At 38.4% G+C, this 17,234-nt stretch overlaps 1 protein-coding gene across 3 annotated transcripts in view; it reads right to left on the reverse strand.

Moving 5' to 3' along the window:
• Nucleotides 1-15,960, reverse strand: part of myh10 (myosin, heavy chain 10, non-muscle) — a 64,355-nt gene extending 48,395 nt beyond the window's left edge. For 2 of the 3 annotated variants that reach the window (XM_032500777.1, XM_032500769.1), the window contains exons 1-3: nt 15,770-15,960; nt 11,948-12,329; nt 297-453 (exon numbers count right to left, since the gene is read on the reverse strand). In XM_032500777.1, coding sequence (XP_032356668.1) covers nt 297-453; nt 11,948-12,292 — 502 coding nt within the window. In that variant the 5' untranslated portion in view covers nt 12,293-12,329; nt 15,770-15,960. Of the gene's footprint in view, nt 1-296; nt 454-11,947; nt 12,330-15,769 lie in introns of those variants that run through there. The other variant, XM_032500767.1, reaches the window with a different exon arrangement.
• Nucleotides 15,961-17,234: the final 1,274 nt, after the last annotated feature.

Raw genomic sequence — 17,234 nt, forward strand, 5'->3', positions numbered from 1 at the left:
GCTGTGACATTTCTATGTAACACTGACACACAGAAAACACTCGATGAGAGTGATAATCACATCATGGCTAATTTGACATAGAAAATAGGATGATTAGTAGAAATAAATGTGACCTTTAAAAGGTGACCCAGACGGGATGTGATTATTTAAACAAGCTATAATTTCCCACATAGCATTTAAAGCCAATACATTGACATTAAATGGTATTTTAATATACGTTAAGTGGTCATTGCTGTACTGTATGTGAGGACTGAGGTAGATGAGAGGCAACTATACACTTTAACACTCAGACTTACCTTGCAGCATACACCTGTACGCGGACTCTGAGATAGCATAGATGTGAGGGGGGATTTCATGCCTCTTTTTGCCCCTGTACATCTCAATGATGTTCTCTGAGTAGATGGGCAAGTTTTTGTAGGGATTTATGACCACACAGAAGAGACCAGAGTATGTCTATAAAAAAGGGAAAACATGGTTGATGTTATTTTAATACACACAGCAGCCCTTACATCACCATTATGTCACAGTTATTATGTTATAGTATTTTAGTATTTGTATGGATTGTATGGATTATCAATTGCACAGTAAGTACAGTACATATGTGTCCTATTATCAATGCTATCATCATGCTTTGTTTTTTTGTTCACAAAAACTCCAATGGGCCTCATTTAAGAACATTTTCGTAACTTTATCCTGAACTTGATTCTGAGAGACTTGTTGCTATGAGCTGTTCCAAGCCAGATTCACCAAACATGTTGTGAGTCACCTGCATCAGCCTAATAAATGCCACCTTTTCATTAAGGAGGTGCATGTTTGTGAGATTTTATCATTAGCGTATTTGTCACCCCTAAAATATACTCAAAGTTGTTTTTCGCCTCCAACGTTGCTTTCTAGGCAGCTAACACTAGCCTAAACATAACCATGCTTCCTGGAAGGAGATGTTGAGGGCAAAAAACAGCAAACACCCTAAAATACCTGTAAGAGTAAACACTGCAGAGCTTCTGTTTTTTGTTGTTGACTTTTTTTTGTGTGAACATATGAAGCTTCTTCTCTGGTTGCAAGTCACAATTAAAAGTAAGTAGAATAACTGCAATGTGTTGCAGAGCCGCAAACTACGCTCACAAGACATTAGCATGGACGTAAATGAGCGGTTATCACTCAAATATTTCAGCTTGTGGGAAAAAAAGAAAAGGTCAATACAGCGTGCTGAGTTTTTAACCAAACATGCATGGACTTCTAAGTATTTATTTAGTGAAGTCAAAGGTAAAGCCATGTGCTTTGTTTGCGGAGAACAGATTGCTGTGTTAAAGGATTATAATTTGAAAAGCCACTACTAATACTACTACTAGCTAAACATGCAGAGAAATACAACTTGACTGATATAGAGCGGGCACGCACATCTGAAACTTTGCTAGTTAAACTGCAAAAGCAACAAGGCTTTTTTACCAAGCGTTACACATCCAGGGATGCAGCAGTCAAGACCAGCTATTGCACAAAATCGCCAAAAACAGTAAGGGGAACTTTATTAAAGAGTGTTTGGTGGACTCTGCTGCGCTAATATGCCCAGAGAAAAAAGAGGCATTTGAGAACGTGCCGCTTTCCAGGCAAACTGTAACGAGAAGGGTTGAGGACATTGCGGGAAACCTGGAGATTCAGCTTTGAAGCAAAGCAGACAATTTCAAACTTTTTTCCTTTGCTCTGGATGAAAGCTGTGACGTCCGCAACACAGCCCAGTTACTAATATTTGTACGTGGGATAATGAAAGAATTTGAGATAAAGGATCTGGCAGCAATGCGGTCAATGAAAGGGATGGCGATGGGGAGCGATTTGTTAACTGACGTAAATGCATGTTTTGACAAAATGGTTTTGACAAGATGGTTGTTTGAATCTGACAGGAAGAAATGTCGGACTTTTGAAGCGGATTCAAGATAAAGTGATTGAAGTTAACTCATTACTGAAATTGGTATTTTACATACATACATACATACATTTATTTATACACACACACACACACACACACACACACACACACACATATATATATATATATAAATATACACACATATACATACATACATACATACATATACATATATATATATATATATATATATATATATATGTATAAATAAAAATGATGGGACCTGAGAGCAGAGATTTGGGTTTTGTGATATGAAAAGCAAAGGCAAAAACATCCCAAAGCTCTGCTTTGCTGTTGATGTGACTGCACTAATGAATGAACTAAACACCAAACTGCAAGGCAAGGGCATATTTGCACATGAAATGCAAAATAGTGACATAATGTTGGCATTTTGTACTATGTCTGCTTCACTTTTTCATGTTTAAAAAAAGCTAATTCTGTAGATAGACTACAAACGAAATAGTAATAGCACTTTGTAAAGTTATTTGAATGCTGTTGCTTGAAAAATGGTGGAAAACATGCACATTTTGGTCACAACTGCATTCATGGATGTTGATTAAATAGTGACATAATAGCATTTTTTACTATGTCTGTTTCTCTTTTTTCATGTGCTAATCATAATATATTTGTGTCTTTGCCAGTCGGCGCTTATCAAACCCCTTACGATGCACTGCTTTTTATAAACAGATACAATTAATATTGAGCAGAATTGAGTTTAGCCTATTGGTCTGGCCCTCCACAACAGTCCCTGCTTCTCATGTGGCGCCTTGGGAAAATTAATTGCCAACCCCTGGAATAGAGGATCCAAAACAATTAGAAAATCCAGCATGCTAAAAACACGTACTAAAAATCTAAACCTTTCTAAAGCAAAACATTTTAAGTTTGTTTCAGTCCTTTTTTTATCAATTTTGGTATAATATTTAAACTCCAAATTCATTCAGAGAAAAGCATTATGATTTCGGGTCAATTTGTGCTTCCTGCTCTCTGGAAAAAGGCAGCCAGTCTTTACATAAATTGTACGACAGGTCTGGAACACTACCACACAGACAATTCAGAGTACAACAAAATTGGTGAACAAATTGTCTTATATCACTAGTTCACTACCTGCCACTTGTGAACAAATCTGTTTGCACAAGTGGTTCTTGCATGAGGAACGATGTATTTGCAAATTATGTATTTACAGATCATACCAGAAAACTGTGCACAACTGCATCTTGCTGACACTCTGCCAAGCATCCTAAAGTATTTAAATTGCTCCACTCGCTTATTGTCCTTGTATGTGGCAATTCCCCATACTTTTTCCTTTTCATTAAACACGTGGCAATTTCACCCCGACATTCATTGACTGACTCCAGAAATCAGATGCGAGACGTTTAGATTATAATCCACAACAGAATATAGGTCCCTCAGCTGTATAAAGCAGACAGACAGACAGGATAGGGTTAATCCCTTACATGTCTGCTGCTGGATCAATCCATTAACTCAAGAGTGCACAGGGGACACAGTATACAGTAGACACTGTTGGATTACATTTTTTAAATCACGCATCAATGACTGGGATCAAACGGGTTGATACATAACACCAATACAAACTTTTTTGGTGGATAAATTGCAGCCATCTAGCCAGTCATGACTTACTGTAGTGCGTGCGTGTGTGTGTGTGTGTGTGTATAGATATATACAGATATATATAGATAGATAGAGCCCAACAGATCCCCAAAGTTGCTTAAATGGGGATAGATATATAAGAGTAACGCACTGGTATCTCTGGTGATGTTTCTCACAGCTCTGTGCAGCAACCTGGCCACATAAAGATATGTTGTGGAATCACTAGCAGCAACACTGTTCTACATTACTTAGGCCGGTACTCACACACCACGCTAACTGGAATTGCTTGTAAAAAATAAACTTCATGTGGCTCAGGATGTACTATAGGGCCCTCGCAATAATAACCCCTTCCCAAGCCCCCCCAGGGTGGGCACAGTGCCAGGCAGACAAATCTGCGCTCCTGACCAGCATGGGTCACAGGCAGTGGGGAGAAGGATGACTCAGCTGGCTGTCCTCGGCGGTGCACCCCAGGGGGTATTTGAAGGATTAGTGGGTCTCTGAGGACAAGGGGTTGGACACCTACACAACCAGGCATAACAAGACACCAGCCAGCCAACGTGTTGTGGTCAACAGTTCTCAAAATACAGAGTTTGCGCAAAACAATGTGTACTCTCTGGAAAGTTACTATCAACAATAGCTAATAGCTGAACTACATATGAATCTTCTTGAGCCCACAACCCAGAGAAACTATAGTCAACAGAGAGGGACTCTGACACAGTTGAAAGGGTTCCCAGCCCTCCGGAAACGTCCAAGTAAATGTCTGTGAACCAAGCAGTGCTTAGCAACAGGGCCTCAGCCTCTCTTATTAGCCGCTTTCCGACTGGAGGGATTTTTGCAGTTCCTAGAACATAACATTCCTAGAACCCTTTTTCTTCTTGTGTTCCGACTGGACCAATATGGGGATTTTTAAGTTCCTCTGACCACAGTTCCTGTAACTCTTTCAGCTCCTACTTCAGAGCAGTGTTGCTATTCTCTTTTCCGCATAGGAACGTTGGTCAACGCGAGTCAGGTTTCGGATACAGACAGACCGACAATGGGATAATTTTATAAATTTTTGCCACCTTAGTCATCATTAAATTCACTTCTGACAACGTTTTAGGCAAGAAATGAACGGTTTAGATTTCGAATATAGGTATCGGATCGTTTGGTTAAATATCACAACACATGTTCATCATTATATCAACGGGAACTTGTGGTTAACTGTCTTTTCAGAGTTAAATACCACAAGCTGGCCAGCCGGCCGTCACACGCACACACACGCACGCACGCACGCACGCACACAAAAGAAACTGTTATTATTAAGTTACAAAGTTATGAATTGATTATAGCGCCTATCTTTACCAAATTTGGTACAGAGCCTGCTAGGAGCATGCCAAACAATCAAAACAGATTTGTGTTGATAGCATATATATGAGTTTTATGACAAAACAAATAAATGTGGATTATAGCGCCCCCTAATGACCAATCTTCACCAACTTTGGCACATAGGACCATAGAGGAATGTGAAACACTGCTCTCAAGTCATTCGCTAGTAACAATTAATTTGGCCGAGATATGATATGTGTTTGGTAGCTTGAAAGAAAATTTGTCTGGTCGTCAAATGCACATACTGTAACGTAGCAAAATGTTGAGAATAACTTTTTGTTGCGGCCATCTGGAGATGCTACATACCAGGTTTTGTGCAGATCTGTCGTATGGCCTAGGACAAGTTCAAAAAAGTTTTGTGCTTAGAGCAACATTGCAAAGAAAAAACAGAGCCGAAATGGGCACGGTCTATATCAGGTGACCCAGCTTGATTCAGTGAACACATGGATGTAAAGATTTTTTATTTGTGATGTGAAATGTGGAAGTTAGAGGCAAAAACATGTTTGGCGTCATTATAGCGCCACCTAGTGGTCCACATGTGTAATATGTAAGTCAGGTCAGCTACCTATTGTACATCTACACTGTTAATTTCAAGTAATTCACTTTAGTGTAAGTGGTTAATCCAAACATGGGTCCCATAGGCCACGCTCACTTTAACCAATCAAAACTCCACTGTAAGGGGTCTAACGAGTGGCCCTAGATGGTACACATCACATTTTGTAAAAATCTGATGAGCCGTTCATGAGATATAAACATTTTTGTATTTCTAGCGCCCCCTAGAGACCAATGTTCGTGGAATTTGTTTTAGAGCCTCAGAGGGTCCTACCAAGGAATAATCTAAAATTTGGCTTTGACAGAATTTATTTTAGCCAAGGTATGGCAAAGTTGGTGTTTTCATAGTTAGCTACACAAATTTGTTTTTGCATAATATGAACAATTTTTATTTTATAAATATTCTTTTAACAACATTTTGTCAGATTGGTCTGGAGATGCTATGTACCACGTTTCTTGCAAATCAATCGCACAGTCTAGGAGTAGTAAGTAATTCAGATTCAGTTGGATCCAGGGAACGCTTGGATTTATGGTTTTTAAATGTCCGATGTACAGTTTGGTAGTTATAGGGCCAGTAGCGCCATCTAGTGGTGGAAGTTGGTCAATTCTTGCGCCTGAGGTCTTAGCAGAGTTTTGGACCAGTCCTGAAAATGGCACACCGCCACCATACGGTTTAGGCTGTAGCGTTAGTTTTACGCGAAGAAGAACAATGGAGAAGATGATGATGATGATGATTAATCCTTAAAAAAACAATAGAGATTCACAGCCCTGCTGTGTGAACTACGTAGCCTTGCTACCACGATTCCCAGCCCCTCAGGCTTGGACCCCAAATTAAAGGTGATTTATAATGCTGTGGCTGCGCAGTAAGGCTGTTGGAACAAATTCCAAAAATCAAATAATTTAAATAAAAAAATCAATACTGTGCTGAAAGGTCTATCTGAATGTGATTTTTTGTAGGTTGGCTAACGTTAGCGAACCTCCCTCTTCTCATGTCTGATGACAACAACAACAATAAGTTACGGGAGTGAGAAACACAAGGCATTGTGAGCTAACGTTACTTACCATGTAACAATTAGTACAAGGAGGAGTGACAGGCTTCGGATGTAAACCGGAAGGACGACGGGAAATAGTTTTAACATTACTTTAAAATCGACATCCACCGCGCCAAAATGCACATGTTATCAATAGTTGGCTTAGCTTGTTCTGGTTTCCTAACTGTGTCGCGAGTTATAGGAGCTTAGCTGGACCCTTCATGGAGACAGCTAAAGTTAATGTTAACGGCGCCTCACAGCTGTCAGAGTAAACATCGACTTCATCTATTACCTTCCAACAGCTGTATTTTCAGTAACATTTTGCAAGAAACAGGTTGCTTTTAAATCACTAAAATAGAAGTGGCGGCACCATTTGGCTTAGTTATCAATGCTGTTAGCATCGTGGCTAACACTGTTGTTACTTAGTTTATGACACATCGTTTTGTCTGTGCTTTCTAACATGATGTCATTGTGCTAACCGAGCAACGTTAGCCTTTACAACAGATCCGCTTCAATACACTTGTTAGATAATGTTTCATTACATAGTTCTCTGCTGATTTGTGTTTATCGCTGTGTATGTGGTGGACTATAATGTAAACAGAGAGTGGCGTGCCAGAAATGCAGTTAGGGATGCAAATAGAGGCATTCTATAATACATCACAGTGGCATTACTATAGCCAGTCCTTCCTCCTGAGCTACTGGGTTGAACACTGTTTGTTCAATCATGCTAATGAGCAAAGCCAGGCATGACATGGTATATCCATTTCCATAAAGTTCTTCTTTAATTATTTTATCTTTTATGATCTAATGTCAACAAAGTTTGAAGCATGATTATTACCTATACATCTAGTGCCTGCTGTGTGGATGGAAGCAATCAAAGTGGTTTATGTCAGCGCTATGCTATGCGGGTCTGACTTAAAAGGTCACACAACCCTCAAAACAGGGCAGGAAAACATGCAGAATCTGAAAATCTAATGTAAATGACAAGCAGAGATCTGCATGTAGTGCAACTCAAATCTCTTAAAACTCCTTGTTCATTAGCTTCACATTTGGGGCCTCTGGCATTTAAGAGAAATTAAAAAAAAAAACACGATCAATTAGCAGCCCAAAAGTTCAATCAGCATGTATATCAGAGGAGAGACATGTCTGAAACCCTGCAGAACAGCAAAAACATTCAAAAGTTGACATGGATTGGCTGTTAATTATACATCAGTTTTCTGACAGAAAACTGAAGAAAGAAATCTGTTATTTGAGCAGACAGCTGTTGCTTATCAGGGAACAAAAAGAACTCTGTTAGTGTGGTTTGGTTACAGTGTGACTCAGCACAGGCTTCCCTAAGCTAAGAGATAGGGCTGGGGTCAACCTTTTTTTCCCTTAAGCCCTCTAAAAATACAGAAAAATACAAACATGTTCTTTATACTATTTAAATAAGTATAAAGTGAATTAGATGACTACTACGCTGTTGCAGCTTGTAAGTTTTGTTACAGCTCATGAAGTATTAGTGTATTAGTATTAATCTGGAACAAATTATTAATTTTTGTCAACAGAGATTACCTATTATTTATGTTACAAAATATTCTTTGAAAATTCTTGTAAGGTGGTGTTCAGTAAGGTTATCATTGTTCTAATATAGTGACAAACAACTGTTCTCAAGTGATACAAACAGACTGCAAGCAGTCTCTTGGCATGGAGCCATCAGTAGACAGACCAGAGCTCACTAGGGCTGCAACAAACGATTATTTTCATTCAGTTGATTAATCTGTTGATATTTTTCTTGATTAATTGATTAGTTGTTTGGTCTATAAAATGCCATAAAATTGTGAGAAATGTGGATCAGTGTTTCCCAAATGCCCAAGATGACGTCATCAAATGTCTAGTTTTGTCCACAACTCAAAAGATATTCACTTCACTGTCACAGAGGAGAGAAGAAACTAGAAAATATTCAGATTTAACAAGCTATAATCAAACCAACTAATCAATTATCAAACTAGTTGGCCCCTAATTTAAAAGTTGACCACTAATCAATCTTTGCAGCTCTAGAGTTCACATTGCTACACCTTGCCTGGTCACATCATCACAACATCTACCCCTTCATTACATTAATAATTTAGTGGTTAAATGTTATATTTAGCTACAATACAGCAGAATATCAGAAACAAGTATCTCAACATGATTAGATTTTAGTTTTGATTTTGTCATGTTGGAGGATGTCATTCTCATTACTGTCACATTTGTGCGTTGTGAAGCTCTTTACAAATAGATTTGGATAATTTAGATAATTCATTATTTGTCACATAATCAATAAGGAATTTTTAAAGCCAAAATTACAAGCAAATACATTTTATGTAGCTTCTTATTTAGGCATATTTGCTGATTCTCGTAGTCTGCTGTTCTCTGTATGGTAAACTTTTTTGTCTGACATTCTAATAGACCATATATTCCATATTTATCAATCTGAAAATAATTATCAATTGTAGCCCTACACTGATCAATAATAAATACTAAGAGTTGTCAAACTAAACATCCAGGGACAGTAGAAAATCACATTTGACTCTTCCTGCATGATTGGCGATGGAGTCCTTCTCCTCTAAACCAGTGTCGTTGACATCTCTTGGCCACTCTTCCATCACCTGCCCCATCTCTGCCAAAAGTGAGTTTTTCCACCTTCTTTACTGATTTTCTATATGTTAGCTACATTTTCTATATGGTCTAGGGTTAACTCTTAAAGGATTTAGGGAAGGTCATCTCAGAGAAAGTTTGTGGGGGATATTCTTCAACAGGTGCATACTTCATCTGTTTGCTCCAAACATGGGTTGATCCGATGCAAAATTATTTGTTACTTATTGGACCAAAGTTAGACATAAATGTATTGACACCCTTATATTATATTATATATATATATATATATATATATATATATATATATATATATATATATATATATATACACACACACACACTGTATATATATAAAATTTGTTTAATTATTCCCAAAGAAACTATGCAAAATGCAAATTTCACATTTAAACACATTTGAAATGAATCCCAACAGAGTAAAAAATACCTGCAAATGGATTCTTTCTTGTGATTATTCTACTGAAGAAGATAATGCCATAATGCTGGTGGTTTGACAGGTCATCTATTGAATGATGACAGTGATGTAATTATGCCTCATCAACACAAATAATACATAGTGTCTTCATTAAGATTTTAAATGTCATTGTGGCCAGATTAGCTCAGTTGGTAGAGCAGGCACACATATAGAGGTTTACTCCTCGCCGCGGATTTTGACTCCGACCTGCGGCCCTTTGCTGCATGTCATTCCCCTTCTCTCTACCCTTTCATGTCTTCATATGTCCTGTTAAATATTAAATATTATAAAAAAACAAAAAAGATTTCAAATGTCATGACTTCATCCATAAATTCTCAAAAGCTTAAGCTTAATGGCAGGGCTGACAGTAACTGTTGCCTGGTTGCCCTTGACAACCGAATTGAGTCAATAGGGAACCGTTTTGTGGCCTCTTGTTGCCCCCTTTGGCAACCACATGTTCAATATATATATATATATATATATATATATATTTTTTTTTTTTTGCAAATAAAAAAACAAACAAAAACTAACAAAACTGGAAAACCAAAGCTAATGCCTGGTTTCCAAGCCGGCAACTACTGTAAAAAGTTAATGTTAAGCCCTGAATGGCCAAGTGCAGAAAACCACAAATGTACTTTCAACGGCAAGTCATTTCCCTTAAAAACTAATGTAATAGGAACAACTGACGAATAAATCCCTGACCTAAAGGGAAAGACTATTTTAAAAAGCTATTCATGTAGGATGTAAATGATTTCAGATAATCTCAGCTGTAATATTTGTTTCTGATATTATTTAATGTATACCTCTTGCTGAGTGGAGAGATGTTCCGCAGTCTAAATCCTAATCATCTACAAACTAAGATATCAGGCAATATAACTCAAAAAGGAAACAAACCATCCTTTTCACAATCTGTCCAAAGTAAAATCTAGTTTAGCAGAGCTCATGTCTGTCTTGGTGCCCGAGCCTCGGAGTGGGAACTTCTCAGCCTCTGCCTCCTCCAAGAGTTTCAGAAGGCCCACAAGCTCTGTGTCTGGGCTATTCCAGGAATGCATGTCACTAAGTGGGTCATAACCACAGGGGAAAATGTCAGCTTATGTAGGACATGCTGGCTTGCTGATTAAAAGGTAATGTGTTTTTTGTCTCTTGAATTTAGAGAATCAAGTTTGAAATGCACTGGATAAGATTTGTAGATAAATTGTTCATTTTAAGACACTGAAGGTTACTTGCTCCAGATTTTAAACTACACAAATAAAGGAATCCTGGGGGAATTCAGTAATCTGGTATAATGCATTACAATACAACACACTGTCCACTGACTAGGGTTGGGTACTTTTTACATTTTTCCGGTACCATACCGGTACCTGAAAATTGGTTCTGGTATCCAATGGTACCTTTATTCAGTACTTTCCTTCTGTGATAACAAAAATTTTGTTTCAGTTGTTGAAAATGATTCTAAACCTATTTATCATATTTTCTTAGAACATTTTCATCAATTATTATTTCTCACACAGCACTGTAACTTAATCTTGTATTTGTATCGTATTCTTTTTTAGCCCATTTTATTTTCTATCTCTTTTAAACTGCTCTTTAAACTTTGAATTAACCTCCAGCTTGTCAGTCAGTCAACAGGGCACTGAGACACTGGTGTTCCTGCCTGGCACATAAGGAAGTGTAACTGCACCGCGACCGCTTTCTGCTCGCCATTACTATTGTATTGCAGCGAACACTATCTGCGTGGAATTTTGTAAAGTGTAATGACACTCGCAACCGCTTAACCGGCATAACAAACTGCTGAGTCAACTTACTTTCACTCTGGCTGAACTACAGCCCTGTGTGTGTGTGTGTGTGTGTGTGTGTGTGTGTGTGTGTGTGTGTGTGTGTGTGTGTGTGTGTGTGTGTGTGTGTGTGTGTGTGTGTGTGTGTGTGTCGAAGCGCCCGCTCTCTGTCAACATGCAGGAAGGACAGATAAGCTGGACCTTATTACGCACTCTCAGGTACAGCTAATTGGCAACGTTTGAGTTAACATGTATCTGCTCTCGGTAGTACCGCCATAATTCAGTCGGTACCCACAAAAGTACCGATTTCGGTACACAACCCTACCTTCTGACTTGGCTTCCCAAGGCTTTACACTGAGATTACTAGATTTAAATCAAGTCTGACAAAAAATAAATATATTTATAACAAAGTTAGTATTTGTAGAGGGGCTACTAGACAGTTGGATGGAACCGTTCACCTTAACTCTTATGGTGGTGATGCTTAATTGATTTTAATTAAGTTAGCACCTAACTAAATTTTTTCACACTTAAGTTTCTTCAATGTGGACGAAGAAGATGACAATTTGTTATAGGTAGTTGTTATTAGTGAATGACAAACACTTACATAGATGAGGCCAGAGTAGTAGCGGTCTTTGAGGTTGTAAAGCACAGAGGCTTCGTTTAGGCAGGTGAGTTCTGCCATGTCCTCTACTTTGCTGAACTTTGGCGGATTCATCTTCTGGATGTCATCCTTGTTGACCACCGCCTTCTTCCCATTCTCTGCCAGCTCCACCACCACCTCCTCTCCACGCTCCTCACGAACACTAGCAGCCTCAAAGCCATTGCGTTCTGATGGGATCCATACTAGCCTCTTGGCAGTCCAGTCGGCCTGTGCGGCCGGGTTGTAGACCACAGCACGGTCCACAAAGAGGTACCGCTCTGGGTCCTCCTGCCCACTCCTCTGTGACATTTCTGTTGGAAACCAGATGCAGAACACACTATGCCACCTGTGGGAAGGGGAGAAAGTATAATAATAATCTGACAAACAAAAAATATGCAGATATAACACAAATATAACACATGCAGCAGACTAATGTCCCACTATTCACCATATAAAGCACAGATGTGACCACCACTGTGACTCAAGCCTTTAAATAGGCTTTTTTTTTTTTTAACTGCAGACATTTTGACTTGTCATAGTAGGAAAAGCACTGGCATGCATAATACCAAGACCCTGAAAACTGCTTAATTTTAGCATAACATACAAAAAAATATTTTTCCTACGCTGAAATGTCAAAATGTCTTCTTTGACAAAAGGCCTCTCTATGTTACAGCAATAATTTAATTCTGTGTTAGGTGTAGGGTTGTACACAGAATTAAATGTTTTCCAGTTTGACTCCAGAGTTGCCAGCTTAGGCCATAAATTAGATTTTCCCACAATGTCAAAGAAATAAAAAGTGGTGTTACAATATCCTGGGTGCTGTCAACCGAATGTCACGGGACGGCAGCAGAGGAGATTGGAGTGTCTGGTTCAAACGTGGTTTAGCTAACTTCACTAACAATAATCACCAGAGCTAAAAGCGTCGGGGCAGCTAACAGGAACATTTGCTGGACAAGGTTTAGGGGCCAGTAATAGTTTAGTGGAGAAATCAATTATCACGGTATATGTAACTTTATATCACAATTTCAACTATTTTTTCTATAATATAATGCATTTCTGGGAAAGCAATTGAGAAATTGTTAATGGTTAAAATAACTAGAGCCAAAAAATCATGTGAAAATTCCAATATTGCCACAAAGCAGTCCTGCTCATTGAATTGCTATATTGACCACAATAGCCAATTATATCATATTGTTATATCATATTGTTAATGCCAACCGTGGTAGCACTATGACAAACATTTTGACCATTTCAGGTAAGACGTTGAATCAACCAAGCTGCAATCAAAACAACTTTAACAATGATGCAGCTTCTTTAATAAATCAAACAAGAAGTCAGGATTTCAATGGCTAATGCTGTTTGCTTGCTAGATGACAATTTTGAACACCAGGTTTAATAAGTATATTTAAGGGCATGTTGATTAATTGTCAAGTGTTACAGCTTATTGCAGTCCCCCATGGGGGGGGGGGGGGGGGGGCTTGACCAACTGCCACTTTGCTACACAGGAGCAAGATTCCAGATCGGCCCATCTCAGCTTTCATTTTCTCAAAGGCAGAGCAGGATACCCAGTGATTGGTTTACATATATCAACATTTCTAGCCTACAACTCATATTATTGTTAAAAACCTCATAAAGTGACATTTTTATGCCACGGGACCTGTAAAGTCCAAAAATGTAGGTCATCCGAAAACATCCATACTATGTACCTGTGAATATATACAGTAAGTGTATGTATTGTGTGGCAAAAAAGGCTACTGAGCATAAAATACACCAAAACTAGTGTCTCAATCAGCATTTACAGCAGAGCCTTCTGAATCATCATCTCTTATAAACAGTGACAGAACAACCATGAGAGGGAGCACCTGGATGACTCCATACAAACTCCTTAGGTTCCACTTTTAATAAAAGCACATTTATTTTTCAGAAATATACCAAATAAAAATGTAATGTGAATTATGTGTAGTCTGTCTTTTAGTTAGATTCATTTGCTGCCATTACTTTGCATTTTTTCCAGAAGGACTTGTTTGGCCCACACATACTTGTGTGCTCAAGCCTTTACACCTCCATCCCTGTGCAAAACCAACCCACATGTACAGTAACTTCACCATATGAGCCTCTTTAAAAGGCCGAGGCAAACCCTGATTGTGTTGTGCAATAATAATAAGGCGTAAACAGGATTAGTAGTTTAAAAAAAAAAGATTTTTAAGATCATCTGACATTTTACAGGCCAAACAATTCTTTGGAAAAAAAATGGCAGATTAGTAGATAGTGAAATTAATTTGAAGATAACTCCTTGGGCAGTCATTTTTGGACATTGACAAGATAAGTTATCAAGAAAATACTCAGATGTAATGATAATGAAATAATTATAAGCTGCAGTCCTACATATAATACAAAAAAAGACTGGTGAGTGGTTTTATGCTTACTATATCATCCAATTCAAGACAGAAATACCCTATCAATAATAAATGCATATATTTCCATAGGCTGCGCTAAAAAAGACTAAACTCAGTAAAACCTGGCACTTGATACCCTCAACAGCTGATACACGGACCAGTCTGAATGTTAGCCATGACTGAAAGCACCAACCGTGCATGCTTCTTATTAATCTGAGACAACATCAGCTGACGAATGCTCATAGATATTTAACCTACAATCAAGCCCAATGCTTGAATCAGGCACTGATTAGACACGAATCTAGGTCAGGGCAAGAGACCGGCGATCAGTGTGTCCGCTGGCTGCCATGTCACTGCGTCCCCTCACTGTGAGTTGGAAAACAGTTCTACACTTTTATTCCTCATTCAGTTCTACACCACGAGAATATATAGCACACTACACCTCTGGTAACATATTCCAACAGAAGAGGGCCAATCAATTGCAATTAGCTGTGGAATTGTATAAATTAGAAAATTGGTCGTTAGGGACTACTGCTGAATTCACGGGCTCCTCGGATGGTCCCACTTCCCAAGTTGGGAAGTCGTTCTTCCGAGTTCTATGTGTTAATGAGCTTTAAGTTGTAACGTGGGGGGGGGGAAACATGAATGCTACAAAGAATATGTGTTTTATTTCATTGCTCAGAGCATCTAAATACCTGTTTCCAGTATTTATTTCCAGTTTGAAGCTCTATATTAGTACTTTTTTTGCTGCACCAGTAACGTTCATTTCCCAGTCAGAAATTCCTATTTCCGATTATTCCGACACCAATTAAATGCAGCATGACATACACCGGCTGGGCCAAACCGCTGCATCGGCTAGGTTAGCCTGCTAACGTTAGCTCAAAGTTGGCGTGCTGTGCTTTATATTCCACCCGCTCGAAATGATGCCTACAGGGACTCTACAGCTCTGGTTAACCAACAAAACACAACTGTGGGTCTATGCTGGCGGTGTTGTGGACTTTAAGCAAGTAGAAGGTGAACACAATTCCAAAATAGTCTAATTTCTATTCAAATAAGAGTTTTAGGGATGACGCAAAATCCCATCATGGGTGTGGGTGTCTCAAAGACGGCTGGGTGGGGATAAAAGCAAGCGGACAATGACCAATCCGTTTTACGGTAGCTCCTAAAGAGTACACATCTAAAACAGAAACATGCATCACAAATGTTAATTCAAGACTATAATAGACTGATACAAAAAGCACATAGGCTCTGCGGCACTGGCTATTAGCAAAGCCGATGGTCCTCCATCATTGAAAAGTCATGGAACAATAATCCGCTAGCTAACGTTACTGTTGCTAACCACTTACATCCTCACCACAATGAACGGCCCTGTCTTTTCTGCTTAACTTACCACACACCGTAGATGAAGAAACCCTGTCCACTTGCTTAGCAGTATCCAGTAGACGAATGTAATAGTCCTTCAATGTGTGCTAAAATAGTTTCTTCTTACGCCCGCTCTCTCATCAGTGGTACTCACCCACTATCCAGCACCCTCTCAACCGAACTCTCGCCGGCCAGGGAGGTTGCACCCATAGGTTGCACCGCACCGCCGCACTCTTTGTGGGACACACCCACAACACAAATCTCAAATGTGATTGGCTCTCAGAGTGTGATGCCTAGCCGCAATAGGTCCGAAATAATTTCCATCCCAAAACTTTGATAGTTGACGACTGCCGCCCAAGATGTCAACACCTGCAGCCCGATGGATGCTGCTGCGGCTTTGCATGGTTGTAGGACATCCAAAGCAAATATAGAAACAAATATGAAAAGACTGGAAACACATTTTATCTTATTGTACTATTTTATTTGTTGCTCATCTTTTAATTTAATTTTAATTTGATTAATTTAACTTTAATTACATCTGGATTTATTGTGCGGTTCTGTATCTTAATCTCTGTTTTCCTTTGTATCTTTTGTTGTATCTATTTGTTATGCTGCAACATCCAATTTCTCCCCTGGGGATTAATAACGTCTTATCTTAGTTTATCTAAATGTATGTCTTTTTATATAGCTTATCGGATCTTATTTGATATAATATAGTATATAGGCCTACTATATATTAAATTATTTTATTTGTATAGCACTTATTTTAACAAAGTTGTAAAGTTTTTACAGGAAAAAGAAGAAAAAAACAATAAATAATTTAAAAAGGCAAATGCAAATATTACTATGATACTACGTGATCATAACAACAAACCATGAGATCATCAGATACAGTAGGATACAACTAAAAGGTGAAAGAAGAGAAGACTGCAATATATGGAAAAGTATACCCAAAGAACCATTTTAGGTATTTTAGAAAATATTTCTTAATAGAAAAAAATAAAGGAAGGACTTAAAAGAAAGAAGTTGCAATAGTGTTAGATTCTGGGAGCTTTAACTGCAAAAGCTCAGTCAACCTTTGTCACCATGCACCCAAAACCCAGGAATCTATATATCCCGCAAACACAGGCTCTAATTATGTATTTTATGTTTGGTTATAGTTCGCTTTTCCGACTAGCAAATATTTAATTGTGTTGAGATAGTGCCCTCTGTTGTATAAAGACAGACATTACTAATGCTGACCATGTAAAATGAGAAGAAAGAAAGAGAAATTAAGTTTTTTTGTCAGTCAATGTCTGAATAAACAAAAGAAAACAAGAAGGTAGAGAAATACTTATTTGTCTGGTACTAAAATCCAAAGGATTTCCAGAAATTGTAGAAAATTATGTTAGTTTGTTATTGTAACTGCACTTCAAACTTAATCGTTTATTGCATTCTCTACATACAGTATTTGCTTATTATATTCGAGTTATTGGACTTGCATTCAGCTCAAC

This window comes from Etheostoma spectabile, chromosome 2 (assembly GCF_008692095.1).
Source record: "Etheostoma spectabile isolate EspeVRDwgs_2016 chromosome 2, UIUC_Espe_1.0, whole genome shotgun sequence".
NCBI lineage: Eukaryota > Metazoa > Chordata > Actinopteri > Perciformes > Percidae > Etheostoma > Etheostoma spectabile.